This window comes from Cyrtonyx montezumae, unplaced genomic scaffold (assembly GCF_038088225.1).
Source record: "Cyrtonyx montezumae isolate F1298 unplaced genomic scaffold, pur_monq_1.0 scaffold_21, whole genome shotgun sequence".
Lineage (NCBI taxonomy): Eukaryota > Metazoa > Chordata > Aves > Galliformes > Odontophoridae > Cyrtonyx > Cyrtonyx montezumae.
The window spans coordinates 3,639,159-3,665,623 of record NW_027071948.1 but is presented as its reverse complement, the minus strand read 5'-3'; the positions used below and the strand labels follow the sequence as shown (position 1 = coordinate 3,665,623).

The following is a 26,465-nucleotide window of genomic DNA, read 5'->3' as shown; positions in this document are numbered from 1 at the left end:
GTAAATATTCCTGTAGGCACCGTGCCTTGTTGTGATGGGTGACATGGCCAGGGGCTCTGTGCCTGAAGACTCCTGAGCACTCAGCTGCATGGGGGGGGCTGTGAGCCTCCATCTGCCGGGGGATCCATGTTTGATTTCCTTTCTCATGCTCACTTCCTGCAGCGTGCAGATGGGTGTGCAGCACTGTGGTGATCATGGTGACCCTCCTCCTGCCACGGGACTTCCTTGGCTGGCTCATGGTGATTGGGTTGCAGGAGTGGAGGGCACCTGAGTCTTCAGCTTGGCTGTCCTCGGTCTCCTCATCTCACATGGAGCTCTGGTCCTTCTCCCCCAGGCTGCTTGATAGAGACAGGCTTCTGTGGTTAAAGAAGGCAACCCGCTGGTTGCACTAACTGTTCTTGGGACCTGGCTTCCCATTCAGTCCCCACTGGGACCCAGAAACCTGACAGAAATTACTCATGCACATCCACATAAACCACAGCTTGGAACTCTCTGCCATGCAACACTAGAAACTCATCTTCCTGCTCCGAGTGAACCCCGAGCAAAAGTGTCCTCATTGAAACCAAGATTGTGCTGATGTGCCACTGCGTCTCAGGTGGGCTTAGCCTGGCCTTGGAGCTCTTTTTTCTGAGTTCTCTTAGGGAACTCAGCGAGGATATAATTTTTATCTGCTACCTACTGGTGCCAAGTAACCCAAGCTCACGTGACATGGGTGTTCAGTTAGTTTTTAGCGATTAAAGTAAATGCCTCTGCTGCCCCATCTGTGTAAATACGGGCAGAGTTGCAAGGTGCTTTGGAGGAGGCCTTTGTCTTCACGTGGCCACCTCTGGTTTGTGAACACTGTGTGGTTGTCTCCCTCCTGGTGCGTGGTGCTGTGCAGGAGAAGCGAGGAGCTGTGCCTGTCCCTGCTGCTGACCAGCTCTGTCCTCTGTGTTCCTCTCTAGGAATGGATTACCCACTGACAAACCCACCGTCAGCGAAGATGTAAATATTTACCAGAAGTATATTGCCAGGTAGGCAAACCTGTCTTCTTTCTTAGGGAGAGGGCTGGGAAGAAGAGGGTGGAGTGGGGCTGGGAGAGATGAGGTTTGTCCATCTGGTTCAAGTGTTTAAAACCAACTGTTGGCACTTCCATTTCTCTCTGGCATCTGTGCTCGCTCTGCTCCCCTGCTCGGGATAGCAGTAGCTGTGAGAGGTGCACAGGCATGCCAAGAGCGCGCTCAGCTCCCCAGAGCTGCTAGACTTCGTGACAAATAGTGGAAAAATGTTTCAGTGCAAGAAGCCTGTGATGTAAATGGGAGCACCATCTCTCAGCTGTCACTCCGTGCCCGGTGCTGTGCCAGCTCCAGCCTTTTCCCCAGCTCTGTCCTACCTACTGGGGCAGGTGAAGGACATCTCCCCCTGAGAGCCCAGGCTCCGAGGAGCCCACAAGTGGATCGAGTTTAGGCAGGTCTTAGCACCAGTGGGGGATATTCTGCAGCTCTTACTTGAGCAGCCTGGCAGGCTGTGTGCAGGCTGGGGCACCTCGGCTGAGCTCTGGCCAAGCAGGAACGAGCAATGCTGAGATCCCTCAGCACTGAGAGCCCAGGCTGCAGCAGTGGCACAGAGTGATGCCATCAGAGCCAGAGGGACAGAGCAGATTATTGCAGAACACCTGCCTGCATTGGAGCTCATCAGGCTCTGCTCCCTGCCCCTGGATTCTCCCTAGGTCCTAGGGCAGGAGGGTAGGAGCAAGCAGCACACTTCAGCTCTTTTCCCACGTGCAGAGGGCCACTCGGGAAGAGCAGTGGAGCTCCTCCTGTGCCCACAGCAGCTCAGCTCCTCCTGGGAGGGCACAGGAAGGAGCACGGGCTTCGTGCCCGTGGCTGCACGGTGCAGGAGGAGCACCTCAGCTCCGCTCGGAGGCGATGCCGCTCTGTGTCCCCGGATCCCCTCTCGAACCCCACACTGCATCCACACCTGGGAGTGCTCAGAGAGCCCCTTCCCCTGGGCAGGTAACCGAGCGTGCTGCTGAGACAGCTCGGGGACACCACATCCTGCTCGGAGTGCTCCGCAAGCCGCCCGCTGGCGGCCCAGCCACATCCCTTCCATTGACACACAGCTTTAAAAACAGTTTAAAGCCTTAAAATGAGGGGGTAGGGGGAGAGAGACACGACACTGTATGTCTGCGCTGCGTAATTAGCTTAATGAGTTTGCCAAAGCCATTGCCAAGAGCTGCCCAGGGATAATCCATTCTCTCACACAACAAAACAAAACCTCTTACTTAGCTACTTTGGAGTGGGTTGTTTTTTTTATATATATTTTTTGTTTTTCTCTATATTTATAATTAAAAAAAAAAAAGACCACAGAAAAAATTATTATTATTATTATTAGCGCCTCAGCAGATGGTGCTTCTGGCAGCACTTGCTTAAATATTTATTTCTGTGTGGGTTTCCTCCCCCCTTGTAATTGGGGTGGGTTTTTTTCTTCCTTCTTTCACATCATCGTTACGGGGTAATGAGTCTGTAAACACTCACTCGGCGTGCTGACTCCTTCCTTTATTATTTTTATTATTATTTATTTATCCTGGTGGTTCTTTCTAACTCTTGCCAGATCAGGACTCGTTCTTTGGTCAGGAATAAAAAAAGGGCAGAGATTAAAGGAAGGGAAAGGGGGGAGGGGAGGTGTGCTTGTGAAATGAATCCGTGCCGTACGCACAGCTCAGGAGTTTGGGTTTACATATCAGTGTGATGAGCCAGCCTGAGTTTGCAGTCAGGGGTGTGTGTGTGTGTGTGTGTGTGTGTGTGTGTGTGTGTGTGTGTGTGTGCTCGTGCATGGAAATCGTGTGGGATGGCCATGTAAATCCGTCGGGGTGTTGGTGCACCTCGGAGCGTGTGCATGGAAATGTGCGCGCGTGTATGCGTGTAAGTGAGTGTGTGCTGTGGGAGCTTTCCTGTTATGAAAAAGCTAAACAGCTGCTGTGCTTTAAAAATTAATAGCTTTGAACTGTTTCAAGTGTCAGAAGAAACGCAGGATAAAGCTAACCCTTTAGGAGCCTGCTGGTGCGGGCTGGAGGAGCAGACCGTGCCCCCTGAGCTGTGTGTGCTGCTGCCATCCTTCCCCCAGCACCGAGTCCTGTGGGGTCTGGCCCTTCAACTACAGCTGGTGTCTGCACTGCTTTTGCATCCTCACCCTCAGACAGCTTTGCCTGGGGTCTGCATTTGCCAGGCGTCCCTCTGGCTGGCACGCCGTGCCTCCCCAGCCCTGCACAGCCCTTTGCTCCTTGGCCTTTCCACAAGCCCCAGACCAGCAGGACCTGTTCCCTCAGTGCTGCCTGGTGCCCCGTGTTTGTGCAGCCAGCGTTGCTGTTTGCCTCGTGGGTTGTTCCTTCTCCACTGCTGGGGTTTGTTCCAGTTTCTCAATCACCTGTTCTGACGTGATCCCGATTTCCTGCGGTATTTCTTCTCCTTCCCCAGGGAAGGGCATGTCTGCTCCTGGCATCTGTCCCTGTCTCCCTTTGTGAACACTGAGGAAAAAAAGTAATTTAATTTTTTAGCAACGTCTACCTTTTCTGTCAATTAAATCCCTTCTCCGTCTCCACGAGGCCCTGCTGTCTCCGCAGTTGAACTCCTCTTCCTCACTGCACTCCAGAAATGCCTTATTTAGCACTGCTCTCCACCCTGGCTCCTTTTGCTGTCCCGCAGCGTAACGTCACCTCGCGTTTTGGTGCTCCACTATCTCTCCTGCTCTGCCCCTTCCTCCGCCGCCCCAGGACACCCTCACTCCTCCTTTTTTCCTCTTTCCCCATTGCCCTTCCTTGTTTCATTCTCATGCCCTTTATCATCTGCGCTCCTGGTGCGTTCAGCATGAAGTGACGGGAGGAACCTTTGAGCAGATGGCACTTTATCTCTGAATGTTTCCCCTCTGAGTCCCCTTCCCTCCCCGCTTCTCCCTTCCAAGCTCTTCAGCTCCTCCGGGTTCCCCAGGAACGTGCACTGGGGATCTCATTGCAGCGCAGCCCGGCACCGCCGCCTCCCCTCGCCCGACCACTGGTCTGTCAGTCAGTACTCTCAGAGCACTGTCCGTTTGTCTGCCGCTACCACATGGCCCTCTCACCTTTTTTTCTCATGCTGTACATCAGGAATTTTACAGATCTGCTGCATGCACAGAGTGGGCACGCTGCCCCTACCTGCTCTTACAGGCAGGCTGAAGATCCTGTGGCTTTGATTTGCACTGTTTTGTTGTGAAGAGATACTGCATCCACGTGGAAAATGACCATCAGCAGTGCTGTCGTGCATGGGAACAGCGTGCACTCAGGGTGGGGGTGGCTGCCTGCAGGCTGTCCTGCCGACCCACCTCTCCTTGTCTTCCATTACTCCCTCCATCATACTGAAAGGTCCCATATAATCTCGCCACGATGCTGCCCTCCCTTCGTGGCTTCCCCTGCACTATGCTGCTTGCAGCCTCTGTAGTGTGACACCAAACTGCAGCCAGAGACAGAACTTGCACAAATGAATTTCTGCTGTGCTTTCTGGTAGATGTGTGTGACCGGTGTTCATTTGTTTCCTCGTGGTGTGGGAGGTTTCTGAAATTCACTGCTGAGGTATCCAAATTCACTAATGAGAATTCCAGAATTGTGTGATGTTTAATTCCTTTCTTACTTTTCCACAAGTAAGCAACTTTGAGGTAATAGAGGTGAATTTCAAAGAAAAACGTATGCAGATTTGGGAGGTAAAAGCCCAGAAGGATCTTTCTCAGGAAACACCTGTTTAAATAGAGACAAATAAAAAAAAGGAAAGAGGGAGGGGTCACCATCCTCAGAGGTGATAAAGCAGGTGGGGTTGGATGCAGTGGGTGAAGGCAGGAGTGGGAGTCACTCTGTGCCTCGCTGACAGGCACTGCTCTCAGGTCACCATGTCATTCCCTGTTCCTTTCTCCTCTCATGCTCACAGGTTTTCTGGCAGCCAGCACTGTGGACACATACACTGTGCATACCAGTACCGAGAACATTACCACTGCCTTGACCCAGAGTGCAACTACCAGGTAAAGGAAGGGGTGAAGTGGCACAGCCAGGTGGGAAGGGTCCTGCCTAGGAAAGGTGCACACACATGCCTCATCATTCTTCTGCTCTAGAAAGAGGGAAAGATACGTTTTGAGTTTGCTGGAGTATCAGTCAGCTCAAGCCAGTGGGTACTACTCCAGATTTACACCAGCGAAAGCAGGAGGATAAATTCTGCCTTGTTACAAATTGTGCCTGGATGCAGGGCACGCTGTTCTGCTAGCCTGGCTCTTCCCCTCCCGCTGCCCACGTGAGGCTGCAGTGGCAGTAGCTGCAACAAAACACCCAATAAGACCAGCAGCAGGCCGGCATCTGTGGGGAGAGCTGGGGGCAGGAGCGTGTACGATGCCGTAATTGCTGGGAGAAGTGCCAGGGCAGCGACGTCAGGCCTGCCGCATCACGTGCCAAGTGTTTACCCTCTTCCCAGGTCTGTGAGCTCGACTGCCATTTCTGTGGTCAGGCTGTGAGTGTGTAAGAGGGAATCCCAGAGTTTGCCTGAGCTGTGCATGAGACACTACTGCTGCCCTACCCCAGGAGGCCTTCTGCTCTCACAGGAGTGAGCCTGACCACAGTGTGGGAAGCTGATCTGGCTCTGCTGAGCTTGCCTGTGGGTTTCTATTGATCAAAGGAGGGTTTTTTCTGGGATGCACACAGTGGCCCTCCTAGCCCAGCACTCAGTAATTGAGATGAGCCTGTCCCAGCTGTGACACAGATATCTGTGCACCAGGAAGAGAGAATCATAAAGAATGGAAAGACAGAAAAACCTATTATTGTGATTGGTCTCATGATTATTTCCTAAAGAGTCTGGGAGCTGCTTGCAAAGGAGCTGTCTGGTCTCGCAGGGAATAAGGATTTAGGCTGCTTTTTAAAATGCAAATTATTTTATGGCTGAGATATATTTTATAATAAGTAACGCTCTGTAATAAGTGGGCACAAATTAACGATGATTGGCAATAGCAATCCTGTATGTACACCCTGGGAAATCATACCTCCGGCCTCCAAGGGGTTCCTGTTGAAATCTGTATCCATCTATTCCCATGCCAATACCAACGAGATTGATCAGGATTGATATTATAGAAGGAAAGAGTGGAAGCGATAATCATTTGTTTCCTGTGAGGGAGACTAGAAAAGTTGTTAAACATCAGAATGCAGGGCTTTTCAATTACTCCTCAAAATAAATGGATATTGATTTCTTTAAAAAAATCAGATTTACTTTCCCACCTTCTCTGTTAAATATTGATGTCTGTGGGAAATAGAAATGAAAAGGTTCGTTCTAAAGGCACTTCTCCTGCTCTGAGAGTGGGGTATCCCCTCATTACTTCAGGCAGGTAGAGGATGGAAGGCATCTTCTGGTCATCCAGATCTAGCTCTGAGCTCTGCTACCAGCATTTCTGTGCCTGGAAGAACATTCTGTGCTGCCCTCGTTTTCCTAGAACAGCCATCCCACCTTGTAGGGGTGACAGACGAGAATGTGGCAGCCAGTGTCTCACTGACCACTGCAGTGAGGGATCTGGGAGCTTGGAGTGCTCTCTTGCTGGCTGTGTAGTTCACTGGCTTGCTTTCTAACTATAGCAGTCCTTGAGATAGTAACAGCTAAAATTATGTTGGAAGAATTGCGGTCTTAAAGCTGCAGGGAGCATATTCTGAACATCACCCCAGTGTCATGTTTATGCTACTTAAAGGTTTTCATGTGCATGCACTTCACAAAGAAAATGTGGACGCACAGTTGGTCTCTGATTTGACTCCCTTGGGATGACTGCTGCTGAGCTTTAGACTCCTGCTACCAGAAGTTGATTAACAACAAACCCTGCCCCCAGGATTACTCACCCAGTCCCTTCACGTGTGTCTCACTCTGTCTGTCTCTGTATCTCTCCAGAGATTCACCAGTAAACAGGATGTGATTCGGCATTACAACATGCACAAGAAGCGTGATAACTCCCTCCAGCACGGCTTCATGCGCTTCAGCCCCTTGGATGACTGCAGTGTGTACTATCACGGCTGCCACCTGAATGGGAAAAGCACACACTACCACTGCATGCAGGTAACGGCCGCACCGGGCACTGAGCGGCAGCGTAGGAGACGGGCGGAGCCGTGTCCTTGCTGGGGTGGACTGTGGGGCATCTTCACATCCGAGCATCCCAGCCTGCCCTTGCCAGAGAGCAGAGGGGCCCTAACTTAACTGCTGTGAGCTTCTGCTCGCTTCTGGTCCAGACTCTTGTCCAAAGAGACTGTTCCTCAGCCTCGCTGCAGTCATCCTGCCGAGTGCTAGGCAGGGCAGAGGAAGTCTTGTGCATGCAGAAGCATCCTTCTCAGAGGAAGTCTTCTCTGGGTGAGGAAGCCTTGTGCATGCAGTGAGGCAGAGCAGGGCTCAAGGTTGTCTTGGACTTGACTGGTTCAAGACAGTCCCTTCTTGAGGTTCGGGGACCTCTCTGTGGCACCGTTGTGCTGCTGCTACCGAATGGATCTGGCACTCCCCTGAAATCAGGCTTTTCTATGGGACATCTGCCCTTTAACACTGGGTTCATTTCCTCCATAATCAATTTCTAAAGTAATTAAATTTTTATGTCACATATCTAGACTTAACACTCCTGGTCCTCCATCTCCTCTGCCAATGGAAATGGAGTTAACATGTCTGTACTGTGAGCTGTGAGCTTTGATTCAGGAGCCAACAGCAGCAATCCCAGAGCTGGCCCAGGTGTGACTGCGACTCCTCTGCTGTTTTTTAGACATGGATACACCAAACTATTTAGGTCTTCCCTCAGTTGTGCCTCAGATCAGAGGGTTTGATACCTGCTTGTTTCATTGAAATCGTGGCCTCAACCGTTGCCACGAGAATGTGCTGTAGTTCCAAACAGAATAATCAAGCAGCCCTTGAGGAAGCTTCTGTGACCCACGTCCCTTCCTTCCCAGTCCTAGCAGTTTAAGACCACAGTTAAAGTCACAAGGCCTTAATCACATGCTTAAATGCTTTGCTGGGATAGACTTAAGCATATGTTTGACTTGAAGTCAGGTAAGCTCTCTGAAGTCAATGGGGCTTAAGCACATACTTAAATGTTAGGCATGCACTCAAGTACTGTCCTGAACAGGGGCTGGTCGAGCACGTGCTTACAGCCTTTTGATAAATGGGGAACTTGGTGTGACTTTCTCTTGAGGACATTTTCTGTTATTCCTCTGTAATATTCATTGCTCACTTTCTTCAATTGACCAGGATGAGACTTGTTTAACTTTCTAGAGTACAAGGAACGTTTCACAGCTTTAAGTCACTCTGAGTTTGCATAGAGACCCTCTTTCACACAACTATATATGGGTAATTCCACGCCGTGCCCACTGTCTTCCAGTGAAACAATGCCCATGTAAGCAGTGTTACAGGAAAGGTGTCTGAACATAAACTCTCAATTAAAGAAAATACTGCTTAAATGGCAGGATTTGTGCCATCCATCTCGTGGGGATTTTTTTTTCTTTATGTCCATAATTGGTGTGGATAAAATTCAGTTAGTTGTTTATATAAACTGACATTTTTTTAGGCTTTAGCACCAAGAGCTGCATTGCAAATTATTCCTAAGGAGGTTTTTGTTTAATTCTTTTTTTTAATGCCGTGCAGGGTCTGTCTTTTTTCAAGGTGTCAGTGTAGAGAGAGAGAGGCTCTTTTATATTGGAAATAGCTGGAGATCCTTTTTTTCCTGGGTATTTGTCATGGGTTTTGTTATTGCCTGTTTGAATCAACCTGGGCTGAACTGAGAGGTGGTGTTTTCGTTCTCTTCACTTCTGAGATGGTGCAGGCATTGGCACACGTTGTGCTGGAGGAGAAAAGGGAAAAAAAAAAGTCCTCCCTCCGCAGGGCTGAGGACGTTTTCAGATTCCAGTGTTTTTTTACTCAATATGGCAAAGTTGCCCGCTTTACCCAGCGGAAGGCAGGTTTTCAGCATTCCGTCCTCGTCACACCATTCCCATTTGCTGCCTGAGTTTCAAACTGTAGAAGCAAAGCAGTAGTCTTGAGCAGGCAGCAGGGAAAAGCAGCCACCGGTTTGCTAAGATAGCTGAATGTAGGGTTTGAGCCTTGCTCAGATGAAACCCTGGTGTTGCGAGCTCCAAAGATTGGCCTCGTGTTGCAGCCACTCTGCCTTTTTCCCAGAAAGAAAGGAGGAAAATAACTCATTCCCAGGCGATTTCAAATTCTTCTGATAGATGCAAGTCCTACACCATTCCATGCTGCTTCAAGATGACAAAAAGTGGTGGTATCTGTCAGTCTAAGTCTTCTTAAGAGTGGGAACCCTGCTTACCTTCCCCCCGGGCAGGCACAGTTATCTGTAGCTGGGCTTCTATCCCTTTGCATCCTCCCCCCCACCCCCCCTTTTTTTTTTTCTCTTTCATACACAGAGTTCTGTTTTTGTTCATGACAATGTTTCAGTCTCTAGATTGGGAATTAAAGTGATGACTTAATGCTCCTAGGAGAAATGCCCAAATGGAACTGTTAAATGTACGTGTGCCGCTCATATGTTTATCATTGCTGATGTTAATAAGATCATGGTGGGACGTTAAAACACTGTGCTGACAACTGCCTGTTTTGCCCGGGGTAGGTGGGCTGTAACAAGGTCTATACGAGCACCTCTGACGTGATGACCCACGAGAATTTTCACAAGAAGAACACCCAGCTCATCAACGATGGGTTTCAGCGGTTCCGCGCCACGGAGGACTGTGGCACTGTGGAGTGCCAGTTCTACGGGCAGAAAACCACTCATTTTCACTGCAGGTGAGATGGCAGGGAAGGGCAGGGATATCCTGCCTCTGAGATGGAGGCAGACGGATGTTTGCCTCCTTCCAAGTCATAAATTCAGAAGTGTAAGCACGGACTTGATCTTCCCTGGTGTGGCCCTCTCAGCACTGCTCTTGAGAGAGCTCATGCTCCAGGGCAGATGTGGATGCCGGGATCTTAGCACAGAACACAGGTGGCTTGTCTGTGGTGATCTGAGGAAAGAAAGAAAACACATCCAGGAGTCATTTGGGAAGGAGATCACAGTGCTCAGTTCATGACAGAGTTCAACTCAGGGGGACACTAATACACTGCTAATGGCACTTTCATGCTAGAGTTCTCTCCAGCCAGCTCATCCCTTTCAGAGCCAGACTCTGCCTTCTGTACACAAATGCTCTTCTATTGATTTCTCATGTTCTTGGGAAGAGTGGAAAAACACAGTTGGTACCTTAGTTCTCTTTAGCTGCTGTTTGGTTGGCACTTGCAGTGGTGGGTACATCCCCACGTTATCCTGGCTGTTCCTCAGAGTGGGGATGGCTGCCAGGCTGTCTCACACAGCAGTTTTTTCGCTTGACTTGGTGCTGCAGGTTAACTTGCATAACACTCTTCAGCCCCTTTGTAGCCAGGGCCACTGCTTCATACTGGCCACAGTCCTTGTCACAGAGGGTGGCATGTGGCAGCAGTTGCACTGTGCTCCTGGCCCACACGGCCAACCACTCTCTCCTCCTCAATGCCCCTGCAGGCGACCTGGGTGCACCTTCACCTTCAAGAACAAGTGTGACATTGAGAAGCACAAGAGCTACCACATCAAAGATGATGCCTATGCCAAGGATGGCTTCAAGAAGTTCTACAAGTATGAGGAATGCAAGTATGAGGGCTGTGTCTACAGCAAAGCCACCAACCACTTTCACTGCATAAGGGCAGGCTGTGGCTTCACCTTTACCTCCACCAGCCAGATGACCTCCCACAAACGCAAGCACGAGCGCCGGCACATCCGCAGCTCAGGAGTGCTGGGCCTGCCCGCCTCTCTCCTGGGACCCAAGGATAATGAGCAAGAGGAGTCCAGTAATGACGACCTTATTGACTTCTCTGCAATGAGCTCAAAGAACTCCAGCCTGAGTGCCTCCCCCACCAGTCAGCAGTCTTCCGTTTCTCTCATAGTCCCAGCTGCACCCTCCTCTGCTGCTGAGCTTGCTTCCTCACAGGTCAGCAAGCCTGCCAACAGCATGACACCAGCCACCAAGATCTCCGGCCTGCTCTCCCAGGCTCTTCCCAGCAATATACCTTTGGCTCTGGCACTCTCCAACTCAGCGCTTCCTGGAGCGGCTGGATCCTTCTTCCCCATCATCCCCAGCCGGGTCTCTACACCACTTCCTGCCAGCTCCGCTAACCTGATGACTGCTGGTTCTTCTGGAGCCAATCCAACATCATCTGCTCCCACAGATTCCTCATCCCAAGCCATCTCAGGATCTGGTGAGCCTTCGGCTACTTCTTCTCCAGCTCCAGTGGCATCCATAATGGAAAGGATCTCTGCTAGCAAGGGGTTAATCTCTCCAATGATGGCCAGGCTGGCGGCAGCTGCACTCAAGCCCTCTGTGGCACTCGAAGCAGGTGAGTTGTCATCATCAGTTGTCCTAGTGGAGGGAGGAACGAGAGTGCGTGATGATCCGGAGAGGAGTGAATGAGAGGCCCCCTGGGAGTGGGAAGGGAGTAATAAAGGAGCAGCTCTGGGAGAAGAAATTTTGTCGTGTCCAGATAACCCTTGATTGGCAGCTAGCCCTTGGAGCGAGGGAACCATTGAAGGCAACCTTGGCATGGTTTCCCATGCAGCCTGGCTCTCCGTGTGGCCAAGCAAACAAGACGTGCTGCCCTCTAGGCCTGGGAAACTGGGGGGCTCCCAGCAGAGCACCAGTTACCCCCACAGCCTCCTGCTGACCACAGACATCAGTCTGGAGGGATCTGCCTGGCAGCACCCCAGCACAGAGCTGCCCCTGGGCCCAAGCTGATCATGGCTGTCAGCACCACCCCAGAGCACGGGACGAGGTGCTCTGCTGGAAGGGAGGGGATCTGTGCCACGCTTTTGAAATTATTATTTGAAAAATTGTTTCCTAAAGCAGAGAAAGGTCATTGAGGGAACTATTTTCCTTTATTTTTTAATAAAATGCCACTTGCTGGCTGAGAAGCAGCTCGCCGTCAGCTGTACTGCCGGAGGGCAAATTAATATTTTAGTCACTTGGGGATTGTGGAAGAAAGCTCCGCAGACATGTTCCTGTCAGCAACTTTTTTTCCCTCCTTTTTTCTTTCGTTCTTCTCCTTAGGTTTTTTTTTTTTCCCCTTAATTTGTTCTCCAGTTCTTCCTCCTTTCTTTTAATCTGGATTTCCACACCACAGGCGCGGCACGGAGCCCCCCAGGTCCCCCTGAGCTGTGGGTCTGTGGGTGCCCAGTGGCTGTCCCCCCGTTCCCCCCCCACCCCCCACCAAAGATGCTCCTGCTGGGAGGTGATGGCACCCGGCCGTCGCTACGGCAACGCTGGGACTGGGGCCGGGGCCGGGGCCTGGCCAGCAGTCGAAAGCTGCCACATTGCTTCAGCATTAACGGAGTCTTTAATAAACGCTTAAGAGGCAGCCCCGCAAATTAGTTATGACAGTTTGTGCAGGGAATCAGGTCTCCCCCACGCTCCTTCCGCCCTTCTCCTTTAAAGGGCCCATAGCCTGGACAACTTTGACATAATTTTGCAATAATTATCACTTGAAGAATTTCCACACTGGAGTGGACGTCAGAACCTATCATGTCAGCTCGGCAAAAAACGCTGACCAGCAATCCCGGCACTTCCCTCCCCCCACTCTTTTTCTGTGCTTTTTCCATTTGTGCAGTTCTGATAGTGATCTAAGTTCTTTATTTGCTGCCATGACCCCGTCTCAGGCCTGCCTCTCCCATGTTATTTTTCCCTTCAATCTCTGTGTCCCTCTCGAGCAGGGAATGGACAAGCAGCAGCTCCCGGGAGGTTCAACCCGGTCCAGGTGAAGCAGGAGCCAGCAGAGGCCATGGGATCATCCTCTGCTGCAGGGCAGGAGTCCTTGCAGGAGCACAGCTTGGACCTGAGCGTCAAGGACCACGGGTGAGTGACATGCAGAGGCCGTGCACTTAGTTCTGTCCAGCAGCAAGCCCTGAGAATTGGCTTGTACCTGTAACCCAAGAGGACACAACACTTTGCAGTGGTCAGGCTGTGCAGCAGCTGAGTTAGACACCCAGCCTCAGCTGTCTGTTCCCCACCTGGTTCTTGGGGCTCACCCACTGACTCTGTGACAACAGCTTCGTCTCCTGTGCTCCTCAGAGAAAAATGGAGCACTGACAAAGCCCTTCTTTTAGATCTTGTAGATCTGCATGCCAGTGGGCTGAAGGCTGCGCAGTGCCACGCTGCACCACACGTTGCAGGAACTTCTGCCCTCATGCAGCAGGGCAGTGAATCAGGCTCACAAGGAGGACCACCCAAAACAGTTGAATATGCAGAACAGTTGGTGAGCTGTGGCCTTTGCTAACCACAGCTGTGGGTTTTGCCTTTCAGAGCCTCAGTCCCACTTGTTCAAAACCTCTACTCAGAATAGGAGGGCTTGGGGATTGTCCTGCCTTGGTACAGGGTGCTCAGGGAAGTGGCAGTCAGCATCCCTGGAGGTGTTCAGGAGCAGTGGAAGTGTGGCACTGAGGGTTAGTGGGCATAGGGGGCACGGCTTCACACTTGGACTTGGTGATCCCAGTGGTCTTTTCTAACCTTAATGATCCTGTGATTTTAAAACCGCAGAGGAATCGATACTGGGGATAACCAGACCTGCTCCACTTTGATCCCTGTGTACGTTCCTTCCCCTGCTCTATTTAAGCAAGCCTCAGTTAAGGACCCCAGCACTTGCAGTCAGCTGCAAACACTTTGAGCATGTACAGCGGTGGCTGGAAGGTCTGGGGCCTTACCTGCTCTGCTGCTGCAGAGAGGCTGTGCCCCTGGCAGTGTGAGTCCTCAGCCCCCTGGTTTTGCAGCACATCTGTGAAAGTTCTAACAGGACAAAGGAATGAAAACCCAGGGTGGGTTGTGAGTCAGCTGATAAAAGAGGGGATGGTGCGGGCTCTGGGGGAAGAGGTCTGGGTTGTTTAATAGGTGAAAGAACAATTCAGCAAACTTGGAATCCTCTACCTCTCCAGCTTGGCTATCATGAGGGAGAGTTTGGCCTGCCCAAGGGAGGGTGGGCATCATTCTCTTCCTCCTGATGCAGCAGGTGAGGAGTGAGGCAGCTTGAAGGGGGAAGGATTGATCTCAGTGCTCGCAGTCTCTGTGCACATCTTAACTAAACCCTGTTGGTTTGTGTGTTCCAGTAATGAATCAAATGGCCACACAGTCTCGGCAAATTCATCTCTTTTATCCTCGCTTATGAATAAGGTAAGAGCCATCCATCAAACGCCTTTCATTCCCCCCACCAAGAGAAATTAAAGCTGCGATGGCGGGGAGGGAGGGGGGGAAGAGATGCGTTTGTTTTTTAATGTTTTGCCTCTAATAAGATGAGTTTGTACCATTTAAATTTTGAGACCATTTTTCATCGGGTATAATTTCAGAGCCACTGCTTACGAATTAATTTAATGAACTGGCTGAAGAAATATATTGCAGCCTCTGACACCTTTTTTTTCATCCTTTCGAGATGGAGGAGGGCTCTGAAAGATTTTTTTTTCCCATTTTTATTCCCAGAACCTGGCAACTTCACTCACTCATTTTATAGTTACTCATTTTTTTAATTTTTTTTTTAAACTTGAAAACATTTTCTTTCATTGGGGGAGGGGAGAATCATTTGTTTTTATGAAAGAGAATTTTTAAAAAATTAGAAGTTTTGAGCTGAAATCATCAGTTTCTGCCTTTCTGGAGTGAGTAATGGAGTCCAACAGAGCCCACTTTACCATGTTCCTGAATATTTATTTTAAATAATGCACAGTTTCTTTTTCCTTACTTTTTCCTCAAATTATACATCGTCTCAAATATCTATTTCCCTTTCACATGATAAATTCTACCGTACAAAGATGAATTTTCCTGTTGCACACAACTGTTTGGCTGGGTTTGAGCCATGCCTTTGAGCCATGCCTTAATACTGCACTGTGATAGCTTTTACAGGCATAGCTATTGCATCCCCTCAGCTCTGCCACTGCATGCATCGAGGCCATGTAACCCTCAGGAGAGGGCACAGTGACTTTGTCTGTTGTTTTTTTTCTTGTTGGCTCCTTTCTTTCTTATTTCATCACACATTTTCCCGTGTTGTTTCATTTCTACTTTTATCCTTTCACCCCTTTCCTTCGCCACTAGTTCTGCTATGTTGGATTTCTGGTGTTCCCTTTTAAACTTAATTTCCTTCCTGTGTGCTGTCCCTTTAGTGATTCCAGATACGCAGTTCTTTCTCTAGTGAATAAATGCACTTAGTACGTCTGCTGCTGGGGATCCTGAGCAAAGGAAAATAGTCTTTCTGAAGATAGTTCACTTAAAATTCCGTGTTTAGAAATAAGCATTTGTTTGTGTTGTAATCCTGTACCTGTCCTGTACAGCACAGAGATATGCAGTGCAACGTAAGGATTGCTGATGTTGAGCAGAGTAAGTGCAGCACAGGTGTAAAGCAGTTCTTCAGATTTGTTCCTTTTTAAGGTGGGAATGGAATTTAAAGATGACATAAAGCAGCCTCTGGTCAGAAGGAGCCTGTTCCAAGGCTGAGGACTGCAGACCAAAACTCTGTGTGCTCAGGAACGCACCCTGCTTCCTTCTTACAGCACACAGTTTGGTAGAGGAAACCTTCCTTAATTGTCCAGGAAAAAAAAACAAAAACAAAACAAAAAAAAAACCTTTATAGAAATGGAATGGCCAATGCCAAGGAAAAAAAGATGAGCAGAGTACCTGCCTTCAGCCATAAAGAGCTGCAGTCTGCACAGAGCAGCAGGGGCTTTGCCTTCAGGGGGCATTCAGGAGCCTCCAGCAGCCAGGGTTCCTGTAGCGTGCTGCAGGTTATTCAGGGGGGCTGTCAGGCTTAATTAACTGATATTTATAAAGGGCTTTGAGATCCTCAAGTGGGTGGAGTTCACAGTGCAAGTATTGGGCCTAATCCTGTATTTTATTCATGCTGCAAATTTCAGTGTTGTTACTGGAGGTAATTGAGAGAGCAGCAAAGCAGGACCCGGCCTGGGGAGCTGTGCATTCATTAGGAAAGAACATTTCCCTCCAGCACTCTTGAGTAAACGTCCTCCTTCCATCCCACACCTCCAAGGCTCCTCAGTGCAGAATCTGTTTGGAGCCTTCTGCACGAGGCAATGGGTCCGTGTCCTGTGCTGTGAATAAGGCATCCATCAGCACAGGAAGTGAAACAAGTTCTTCAGTGAAATCAGTAGGAATTTGCTGAGGACTCTTATGGCCCAGGAATTTTTCCTCAATTGAATGAGATTTTTTTTTTAACCTTTTATTTTCCCCGACATAAATTCCTGGTGGTCTCTTTCAATAAGGAGACATCCTTGCAGCTACAGTGAGACGACTCTAAATGAGTGAGAGCCTTTTGTTTCTCCCAGTGGCTCTGCACCCAGAGCCCAGCGTTCTGTCGGAGCCGTGTTGGGTTATTACTGATTCAGACTGCACCAACATCTGTGCACCTTTTCCATACTCAAACAGGGCCTGTCTCCCTTCACCTCAGTTCCGCAGTGTGTGGCGCAGATGCTGCATTGCTTCACACAGGAGACATGAATACCAGATGGGCACCACGCACTTTGTGACAGTTGGGTGGAGGATGCCCAAGAGTGAAGTGTTATTAAGCTGTGCTGATAGTTGGGGCAGCCTGCACAGGCTTCTTGTCTTCTCTTTTTGAAGACAGCCTTCCATGGGACAGTCCCAAGGCCGTCCAGACCAGCAGTGTCTGCAGCTGCGTGCTGGGTTTGATGCAGTGTGTATGTTCTTGTTCCAGATGTCCAAGACCAGTGCCAGCCTTGGCAACCTGCTGAACATTAAGACAGAAGGAGATGGCAGCCAGGCTGGGGCAGGGGAACCAACGCAGTACCTGGGCAAGGCAGTGAAGGCACTTGTCCAGGAGAAGCTCTCTGAGCCGTGGAAGATGTACCTGCGCCGGTAAGGAGGGCACGGGGCTGGGAACAGAGGAAAGGGAAATTATCTCCTTTGAAAGGTGTCTGGCTCGTTAGACCACATTTGAATGCTGAGTTCTCAGACCTTCACTTAGTGCTGTTTGCCAAGGCATCACCTCAGCTCCTCTTCACCTTCCAGTCTGCAAGACCTGGACACCAACTCTAGTTGGCTCATACCTCTGAACCACTGTTAGACCCTGTTTAGTTGTTAGGCACAGAGGATATGAGCCTTAAAATGCTGTGGAATTTCATCTGATCATGGGAGTAGGGCAAAACTGGGAGTCCAAGGAGGTATGGGAACTGCATGGTTTCTGCTGTTTTTCTTGTAGACAACAAGGCTTGAAAGGAAAATGGAACAGATACAAAACTCACCCACACACGGACACAGGCACATACATGCCCAGACAGACACATGCTTTGAGCATACACAGATACACCCGGGCAGACACATATCGGTTTGTGCTCTGACACAGATAGTTGCCTACAAATGCCTGTGGACACTTTGAAAACCACAGACTTTGATGGAAAAGAGGTCCTCTAGTCCATCTGCCCCTGGCAAATGTGGGATCTTTCCCTGCAGTCCGCTTGCAGACATTTTGTCCAGCCTAGTTTTAATTATGCCAAGCTGTTCTCTTGTTTCTGGGAGCGTTATTCTATCATGTAATACATTTCTCTGTCAGGATCTTTTTTTCATGGTGTGCTGCCTGAATTTCCATGATCTTGTTGCAGTTCTGGTTACATCCCCTTGAACTACAGCAGATATTTTTTTTTCCACAATTGGAGTTCACCCCTTTCAGATAGTTGCAGACTTTTAGCATATCATTTAATGAAGCTTATTTACTTCCTTTAATCTGACTTTGTAAATTAGTCCCTTCAGCCTGCTGATCATGTTGTTGCTGTTGTCATCATTCTTGCTGTTCTCTCAGTGGGTGCAGAACTGGGCTGCCATTCCTGTATCACCACACTAGACATGTAACAAGCTTCCTGCCCCATATATGCAGCTCAAAATTGTGCTACCTTGTTTGCATCTATATTACATTATGTATATGTATCGTGCTTACCATCGACTGCTGAACAGGATTGCTGGTAAGGTTGTTCTTATGAGTCCTCTATGCATAAAAACACTCTCCTCACCCCCCAGGTGTATTGGCCGTTTCCTCCAAATACAACTGTCAGATTCAGAACCTTCCCCCATGTCTTGCAAGGCCTCCTCGTGTTATTTCTCTCCTCTAGCTCTGGTATTGCCAACTCCTCCCAGTTTAGTATCTTCTGTGAATTTCATTAGCACGCTGTTTACTCCTTCTCTTAGATTGCTAATGAAGATGTTAAATAAGCTCAGTCCTAGCCAAAGTCATCCTTGCAGCATTCACAAGATGCCTCCTCCCAGCTCGATGCAGTGCTGCTTGTCATTAGCCTTTGTTTACGGTCCTTCAGCCAGTTTTCAATCCATGTGGTAGCTTTCCCATCCAAGCCAACTTGAATTAATTCTAAGCATATGCAAGACTGTATCAAAACGCTTTACTAAAATCTAAATATATTGCATCCCTTCATCCACTAATTTTGTAATTCTATCAAAAAAAGCAATTAAATTTGTCTAGTAAGATTTATTCTTTATAATCCCGATGCTGTTTATTGCTCGTGGTTCCTTTATCCTCTAGATGTTTAATGATTTTCTCCTCCCTCTTAATATTTGTTCCATTACTTTACTGGAAGGAGAAGTTAAGACTAGAGGTATGATAATTGCCAAAGATCACTTGTCTTTTTCTCTTTTGAAAGAGTCAGTGCCTAGATTTTAATTTTTTTTCCAGTTTTTTAGTATCTCCCTCTTCTCTGTGGCTTAAAAAAATAACAAACAGTAATGCAATCAGTTTGTGAGTTAATTTCCATTACACTTCAGGACATGCATCATCCAGACTGGCTGATTTGTACATACTTATATTTTCCAACCAGTCTCTTTATCTGCACTTCTAGGAGGTCTTCATTTCAGCCCTAATTGTCTGCCTTGTCTTCGGTTTCCTTGTCCAAAGCATATTTTATAAGGTGGCTGTTCTCGACTCCTCACCTCCCTGGCATATTTATCAGGCTTTTTTCCTAAGTACAAAACCTCTCAACCCTGATAAAACAAACCCTGTAGCTTGCAGTAACTTGGTTTCTTATCTCTTATCACACCTTTACTTTCCTCCATCTTCTCCTTGCAAGCCTTAACCGACCGCATGTGTTCTACATCCACTGTCCTTTTCATCTCCAGTACATATTTTTTTTCCTTCTTTCTCTACCTTCAGATTGTTAGGAGGTTCCCCCAGGGACCACGCAGGCTGCTGTTTGTTTCTTGCTTTCCTGCTCATCAGAGCAATTGTAGTCTGTTGTACCTTAATTATGCAAGATTCCCCTGTTAGGTTTCAGATCCTTCCTGCCAGCATTTTTTACTTGATTTCTCCATTCTGAAGTTTCCTGAAATCACGTGTATTGTGCTGCTGTCGTTCAGTTTGGAGATTCTCAGCAGTGGATGAGCAGTGAAACCATGCTTGCTTGTTTTTCTGCTCTTGACCTGTTCCTCTGAGATGGCTTTAGATGATGTAGTTTAGATGTGTACTGAGGGACTATACGATTCTCTCTGCATATTAGGCTGTAATTGCTGTATAGGTGATGCTTTGTCTCTCCCATCCATGTGATAGCCTGTTGTTGGCAGTGTGCATGCTGGGTGGGAATGTTCTGGATCTAGATTCCCTTGAACCGGGGCTGTTCCTTCCCATTTGCTACTTGCAGTAAATTCAGGCAGATTTACCAACCTTTGATCTTCCCTCAGAGCTCTTTTGTACACGGATGCTCAAGAACGCTGATGGTTTTGCATCTTTTTATCAGATTTGTTTGGTGTTTTGCTCCTAATAAAAGTGAATGGGAGTTCCTTGGTCAGATGCAATTGAGGAGAAGTTCTCCACGTTCAGATCTATGTAACCAGCCACGATCAAGCAGCAGTGCCAGTCTGTGCAGCAGGGACAATGGCATGAGAAAACAGGATGCTATTAGAGTTGAGAAACAAAAAGAAATGTTTCTTCCTTGCCTGTTCCAACACTTCTTTTCTCCTGGGGCCTTCTGTAAGATGCCTGCTTGTCTGCTTTGGCCAGGTTTGGTACCAAGGATTTCTGCGATGCGCAGTGCGACTTTCTGCATAAGGTGCATTTCCATTGTGTCGTGGAGGAGTGCGGTGCCCTCTTCAGCACCTTGGATGGAGCCATCAAGCACGCCAAGTGAGTAGGAGAGCACTGGCCTTGGGAAACCACACACTGCAGGAGGAGAGGCCTCACTGAGGAGCTCTCCTGTGAGCACTCCTGCAGCAGGCATTTGGGCATCCACTCATTTCCTGCGTAAATGTGTTCAGCCGATGTTTTTGCAGAACACTCTGCCCTCTTTAATTTTGTTTCACAATGAATGCACTCTGTGTAGCAGAAATGCTCAGTCACAGCTTGCACCAGTGGTAGAGCACCTGGTGGGAAGGCAGAGCCAACCCAGGGAAGCTCAGGTGCATGCAGTGTACCTGAGTGACTGCGAGGGGTGGAGCCAGGATCCACCCCTTCCCAGCCCTCACGTAAGAGTTGGCAGTGGAGGTAATGGGATCTCACTGGAGATCCCTGCCTACCTGAGACCTTCCAAAAGTAAGCAAATTTTCTTCATTTGTGTATGCATCTGTGGCTGTTACATTTGGGCTTGTCTTCGTCTGCTGCAGCCTGAGACTTTTCCACCTTGCTATTATTGCTGTACTTTCCATTACGTTATAGCATTGCAATTTGAGACAGGCATCTCATGCAACTCTGGCAAGGTAGAGAATTGGGCATTTGTGTTTTTTCCTTGCCTACTTCACAGAGAATGTGCTCAAGGAGAGCCATGTTTGTCAGAGCATGCAAGTACACCAGATAAAAGGAAAGTACAGAATGTGAGAGGGAGAGGAGCCTGTAAACCCCGACCATTGAGGCTGGATGCAGACATTTTGTAGAGCAGACAGCTTCCCATCACTGCAGTGTGGAAAGCATTCTATTTGTCTTGTTGTGACAAATGGTTTTTACCAAGCCTTCCTTCACCCCTCATTTACATGTTTTTAAGATGTTCACATTACGTAGATAAGGCTCTTGAAAGGAAGGAAAGTGTCCAGCTTGATGGCAACCTCCTGCTCACCTCACAGTGTTCTGTACTGTAAACTCTTACATCATTTTGGAAAGCAGAAGGCAGCCCAGGCATTGGGAGCCAGAACTAGGTATCACAACCTGTATGTTAACAGCAGTTGTGCAGCATGCTCAGCTCTGGATGACTCTTGTGTGAAGAATGAAGTTCAGATGTGTTCCCACCCCCTCAGTGAGGGACCTAACAGAGGAAGGCTAGGATGCTGGAAGTTTTCTCTATAATTAATTTGTACAGGACGTAATCTGTAGTTTAATCCCAAGGCACGTTCCTTTTCTAGGCAAAGGAAGATTAGCCTAGGCAAAGAATGAGTGTGGCCTTCAGCAGCTGGCCACGTGACTGAGTCTGAAGGGTTTAAAGGAAGGGAACGTGGTGAGGTTTAAGGCAAAAAGATCTGTTAGCACTGTTGGTCTGTAGAGTTGGATGTTTCCCTGTGGTTCTCTGCTAGAATGACTGGCTGCTCACAAGAGCCATGGGAAGCTGCCCTCAGTCATGCTGACCTTGCTGACTGCAGTCATTCTTGCCCCGCTTTGATTTTAATACAGTATTGTACCTTTCTGGCTCTACCCCACCTAATGAATTCCCTTCTTCTCACAGATCCACTTGGAGGGCCCTACAGCTTTCCACAAAGTGGACAGATTCCCTTTTAGGATCTCACTTAGCTAGTTTGTTTGTAGACTGCTGCCACGTTTCTGTTGATATTTAGTCATTATATGCAGTGCTTGATGTTATGCCCAAATTATACCATTTCTTTACAGTTTTCACTTCCGAACTGAGGGAGGGGCTGTGAAAAGTAACTCTGAGCCTCCCTTCTCAACTGCTGCTGACAGTAAGGCTTCGCTGGGCCCTTCGTCGCCGTCTGCTACGTCTGCCACCATGGCGAGCGCTCCGGCCCTCGATGTGCCCACCCCAAGCCCAGCAACTGTGCCCTCTGCCCCCACACTGCTAGCTTGGAAGCAGCTGGCTTCAACCATACCCCAAATGCCTCAGATCCCAGCATCAGTGCCTAACCTGGCAACCTCACCCTTGGCTACGACTTCCCTGGAGAACGCCAAGCCTCAGGTCAAACCCGGGTTTCTCCAGTTCCAGGAGAAGTAAGTTGTTGGAGATGCTGCTTGCCTCCCTGTGTCCCCTCCAACCTTGCTATCCCTTCTTTACTGCTCCTTGGAGTTGTATTCTACATCTGTATTCACCCACTGAGATGCCTTCAGACAGTCTTTATCTTGAAGAAAACTTGCTTCTATAAACTCTAGAACATACCCTCAGCTATGCTGGGGGGGAGAGGGAGGAGGGGGAAAGGGATTTTCCAGTACATCTGGGAGCACTTTTAGATAAGAGTTCAGAGAAATACACTTGCTGGCATATCACTGGAACCTTTTTTTTTTTGAATACCTCATGGGAGGTAAACAGAAATAAATGCTCTTTGCCATATTTCTGATGCTAAAGGCAACAGAGGGAGCGTAGCATCTTTGCAGCCGTAAGGTAACTAAGAGCACAGTGCTGTGACGCTGGTTCTGTTTCTGGTGTCCAGATGGCAGAAGTAGTGTACAGGAGGACCCAGGAGTCCGTGGTCGGGTTGGGCGTTACAGCTTGGCTGTTGATGCTGATGGCCTTGCCCTCCAGGCCATTCACTGACACTCATTTGTCTGCTTTCAAAGAAGGGTGTTAATTATTTTTTGTCTCTCTGAGCGACATTGGATACAGTGATTGGGATCTGAGAGATCAGTGTTCAGCTTCCTCCAATCTGACCTCTGTGTGTGCAGCTCAAAAGCCAAGGAGTGGGCTGGGGGAGTGAGGTGCCAAAATCACTTTGGCGTTGTTTAACAAGACTGCTGCAGGTTTTTGCCTAATTGGGGGAAGCCCTGGCATTTTCCAGTGTGATTGCAAAGTATCTGAATTACCACTGAGGTTCAGATATTGAGAAAGCTTTAAAATTGAAGTGTGGCCTTGAAAAACTACAGATCCCACCATGCATTGCTGTATTTTAAATAATCTTAATTAAGAAAGGGCACAGACTTGCTGGAGTTGCAGTAGTGTTGCCAGCATCAATTTTATTAAAGAGAAAGGAGGCTATGGGAAATCTGTAGGCCACGTTTGGAACAGAGACTTCAGCTGGGCTCCCCTTGAATTAAATGTTGGCAGAGAAACAAATGTGTGAAATGAGTGAAGGTGATGATTGGGTTTTGGATGTATTCCAGCGATCCCTGCCTGGCAACAGACTGCAAGTATGCCAATAAATTCCACTTCCACTGTCTCTTTGGGAACTGCAAGTATGTGTGCAAAACCTCTGGCAAAGCAGAATCCCACTGCCTGGACCACATCAACCCCAACAATAATTTGGTGAATGTGCGAGACCAGTTCGCTTACTATTCGCTGCAGTGTCTCTGTCCAAACCAGGTAAGAGTAATTCAAAGTGTCCCTTCCTGAGGATGGTGTGGGAGGAGGAGTGTGAGCAAGAACAAGTAGGCTGTGCAGTGGGAACTGAGGCCAAGGGTTTAATTCCTGGTCTGATGACAGGTCCATGGAAGAAAGATCTTAATTATTTGATCTGGTGTTGAACGAATGAGAAATCCTACTGAGAGATGCAGGGTGAAGTAAAAGTCTCTGATGACTACTGGGGAAACCCACAGGTTAAGGGAAGTGATGGAATCCTGGCTATGGTTTAGGATATTTCAGGGTAGAGCAGTGCAATGCAGAGTACATGACAGCAAACAAGTTTGCATTGTGGCTCACAGAAGATAAAGTGGATCTAATCCAGAGTATCAGCTCACACCTCTCTTCTCTCAGAGGGACGGTGTTAGTAGCAGGAAAATGAGAGTGCATTTCTTTCAGATTTGCTTAAAGCAACCCATCTATTTGCTCCCCTCCAGCACTGTGAATTCAGGATGCGAGGGCATTACCACTGCCTTCGTCCTGGCTGCTACTTCGTGACTAACATCACCACCAAGCTGCCCTGGCACGTGAAAAAACATGAGAAGGCAGAGAGAAGGGCAGCCAATGGCTTCAAGTATTTCACCAAGCGAGAAGAGTGTGGCAGATTAGGTGAGTGGTCTTCTTTCCCCCTCACCCTTTGCATGTCTTTCCTACATCCAGGCTATGAATGGAATGAGTTAAAGCATGTGAGTTAGACTGAAGATGTATTTGGTAATTAAATTACTAAATGAGAAACAGAATAAACCAGAAATCAGTTCCTGATCTCCCTGTGTTGAAGCATGAGGATTCCTATTTTCTCAAACAGATCAAAGGTCTTAAATGACTAGGAGCTGTAGTGTAGAGGATTTATATACACACACGCTTGTTTGGAGATGCAGGTTCCCCTTTGTTCTTCCTTCTGATTGTAAGGGCCGTTTTAAAAATATTTATCTATCTTGTTTTTCGGGGGAGGGGTTTTGCAGTCTTTGGATCTCCTGCTTGTCTTGGACAGAGTTGAAGGGTGCTTTTAGGACTAAAAGCAGCATATGGGAAATGTCTGTTCTGATGATGCTCTTGTGCAGAGGTCCTGCTGTACCGACCTCAGGTTGTGGCTGTGCCTGACTCCACGCAGCTTCAGATGACTGCTGTTTTTTTTGTAGCTGTTGCCAGGGCTGTGTACTGAAAGCCACAGGGTAAATAACCTGAGACTGAAGTATGGAGGAGGGTGTGCAGTAAACTGCTTTCTCTCCTGACCCCGTTCTGCACAGCCACATGTGAGCAGCAGAGTGTGAGCACTGTGCCTTCCTCGCAGCCCTGCACCAGCACACACCCTGCTGTGTGCACGGCCTCACAGTGCAGCTTGCCCATTTGCCAGAACTGTTAGCAGCACTACAGCACTTATTAAATCCAAGGGCTTCTAGTGTAAGGCTGGTAAAACGAGCGTGCAACTACAGAAAGCAGAGCACGTTCCCAGGGAGGTATCCTTGAGCTGAAGCCCAGTGCTCTGCTCTGGAGGCAGTCCCTAGGGGAAGCTGCAGCAGAGCTCCATCCTCACCTTGCAGGGACTCTGTCCATTGCCTTCTGCCTCACTGTTACCACAGAGCCAGTCCTCCTACTGGTCCTGGATTAAGGCTGAGTCAAAATGAGCTTCTTGTCCATACCTTCTGCCCCATGCTGTTCCTTCTTGAGCATTGCAGAGTAACAGCTACAGTAAGCAGAACCAAACAGCAAGAGTTTATACCCAAATGGCAACTTGTCTGTGGTAACCGGGGTAATGAGTGTCAACACTCCAGAGCTGGTGCTCACCTAGGTCTCATTTACACATGTCACTGGATTCAGCAGTTGCTGTTATTTACTCAACTTGAGGCGTTTCAGGTGATAGAAGGGGCTAGACAAAGCAGGACAGTGATACATGACACCCAGCCTACACTGCTGCCTTGGCAACGGGCGAGCCTTCACCTGCCCTCTGCTGATACCGTTTCAATCCCACCAGCCCTGTTTGTTCTTCATCCTGAAGAACAGCGACGTGATGGGGAGGACAAACGAGGTGGGGCCTGTGGGGGAGTGGAATACCTAAACAAACACCAACTTGGCTTGCACATAAAACGCTGTCTGTGAGCTAAAGATGGGCTGGGTGATCTGGGAGCTGCTTGGCAGCGAGATGGCTATGGGCTGTGCTTGTGTCAGCAGTGTTTATTTTGGGAGTGAAGGGGTACATGCATCCACTGGGATGTACACATGCCTATAGCTTGGGCTTGCCGTGCATTAAATGTATGTTTAGCCAGCACGCTCCTTTGGCCTATATAGAGAGAGGCAATGTGCTAGGATGGGGTAGGTAGGTGGCTGTGTTTGTGTGGGTGTTGGAGTGTACCAGCATGTAAATGCATGTCTGTTTTGCTGTACAGCTCTCTGTTGTAGGTTAAGTATGCACACAGCAGGTGCAGAAGCACTGACCTGCTTGAGGGGCCGTCCGAGTTTGTGAACGCACACACATTAGATCAATAGATGAATATTGTGGTTTTGTGTAGGTAAGCATGGGTGTATTTGTGTGTATATAGGGAGTGAAAAATATGTATATGTATGTAAGTATTAAGGCAGGTGGGCGTAGATAGGCACAGAGCTACAGACAGCCCCAGCTGTATTCACTTGTGTGAGGTGATGTACAGGGGATGATGGTCAGATACAACCTGACTGTTGGTATTGCTGTTTTTACTGCAACAAGCCATGGTGTGTCTGCTACAGAATGCAGCTATTCAGGATAGTCAGTTCATGAGCTACACAGACTCCCAGAGTGCACAGCAGTTCCTGCAAGGAGCAGAATGTGTTATGGGTCCCTTCCAACTCGGGATGTTCTGTGATTCTGTGAAGTGTGGTATACCACACGCTATTACAGATTGTTGTTTAGTGACTGCTGCTGTTACTGATTTGGGGTAGCAGAAAGCACTTTCTCT

General features: G+C 48.5%; 1 protein-coding gene across 4 annotated transcripts in view; it reads left to right on the top strand.

Moving 5' to 3' along the window:
• The window catches only part of CASZ1 (castor zinc finger 1), a 147,957-nt gene that overhangs the window by 110,492 nt on the left and 11,000 nt on the right, over nt 1-26,465 (top strand). For all 4 annotated transcript variants that reach the window (XM_065738086.1, XM_065738085.1, XM_065738088.1 and 1 more), the window contains 12 exons: nt 945-1,013; nt 4,932-5,022; nt 6,915-7,079; nt 9,616-9,788; nt 10,531-11,399; nt 12,766-12,907; nt 14,152-14,215; nt 16,755-16,915; nt 20,055-20,177; nt 21,861-22,196; nt 23,301-23,499; nt 23,973-24,144. In XM_065738086.1, the coding sequence (XP_065594158.1) occupies nt 945-1,013; nt 4,932-5,022; nt 6,915-7,079; nt 9,616-9,788; nt 10,531-11,399; nt 12,766-12,907; nt 14,152-14,215; nt 16,755-16,915; nt 20,055-20,177; nt 21,861-22,196; nt 23,301-23,499; nt 23,973-24,144 (2,564 nt within the window). The remainder of the gene's footprint in view (nt 1-944; nt 1,014-4,931; nt 5,023-6,914; nt 7,080-9,615; nt 9,789-10,530; nt 11,400-12,765; nt 12,908-14,151; nt 14,216-16,754; nt 16,916-20,054; nt 20,178-21,860; nt 22,197-23,300; nt 23,500-23,972; nt 24,145-26,465) is intronic.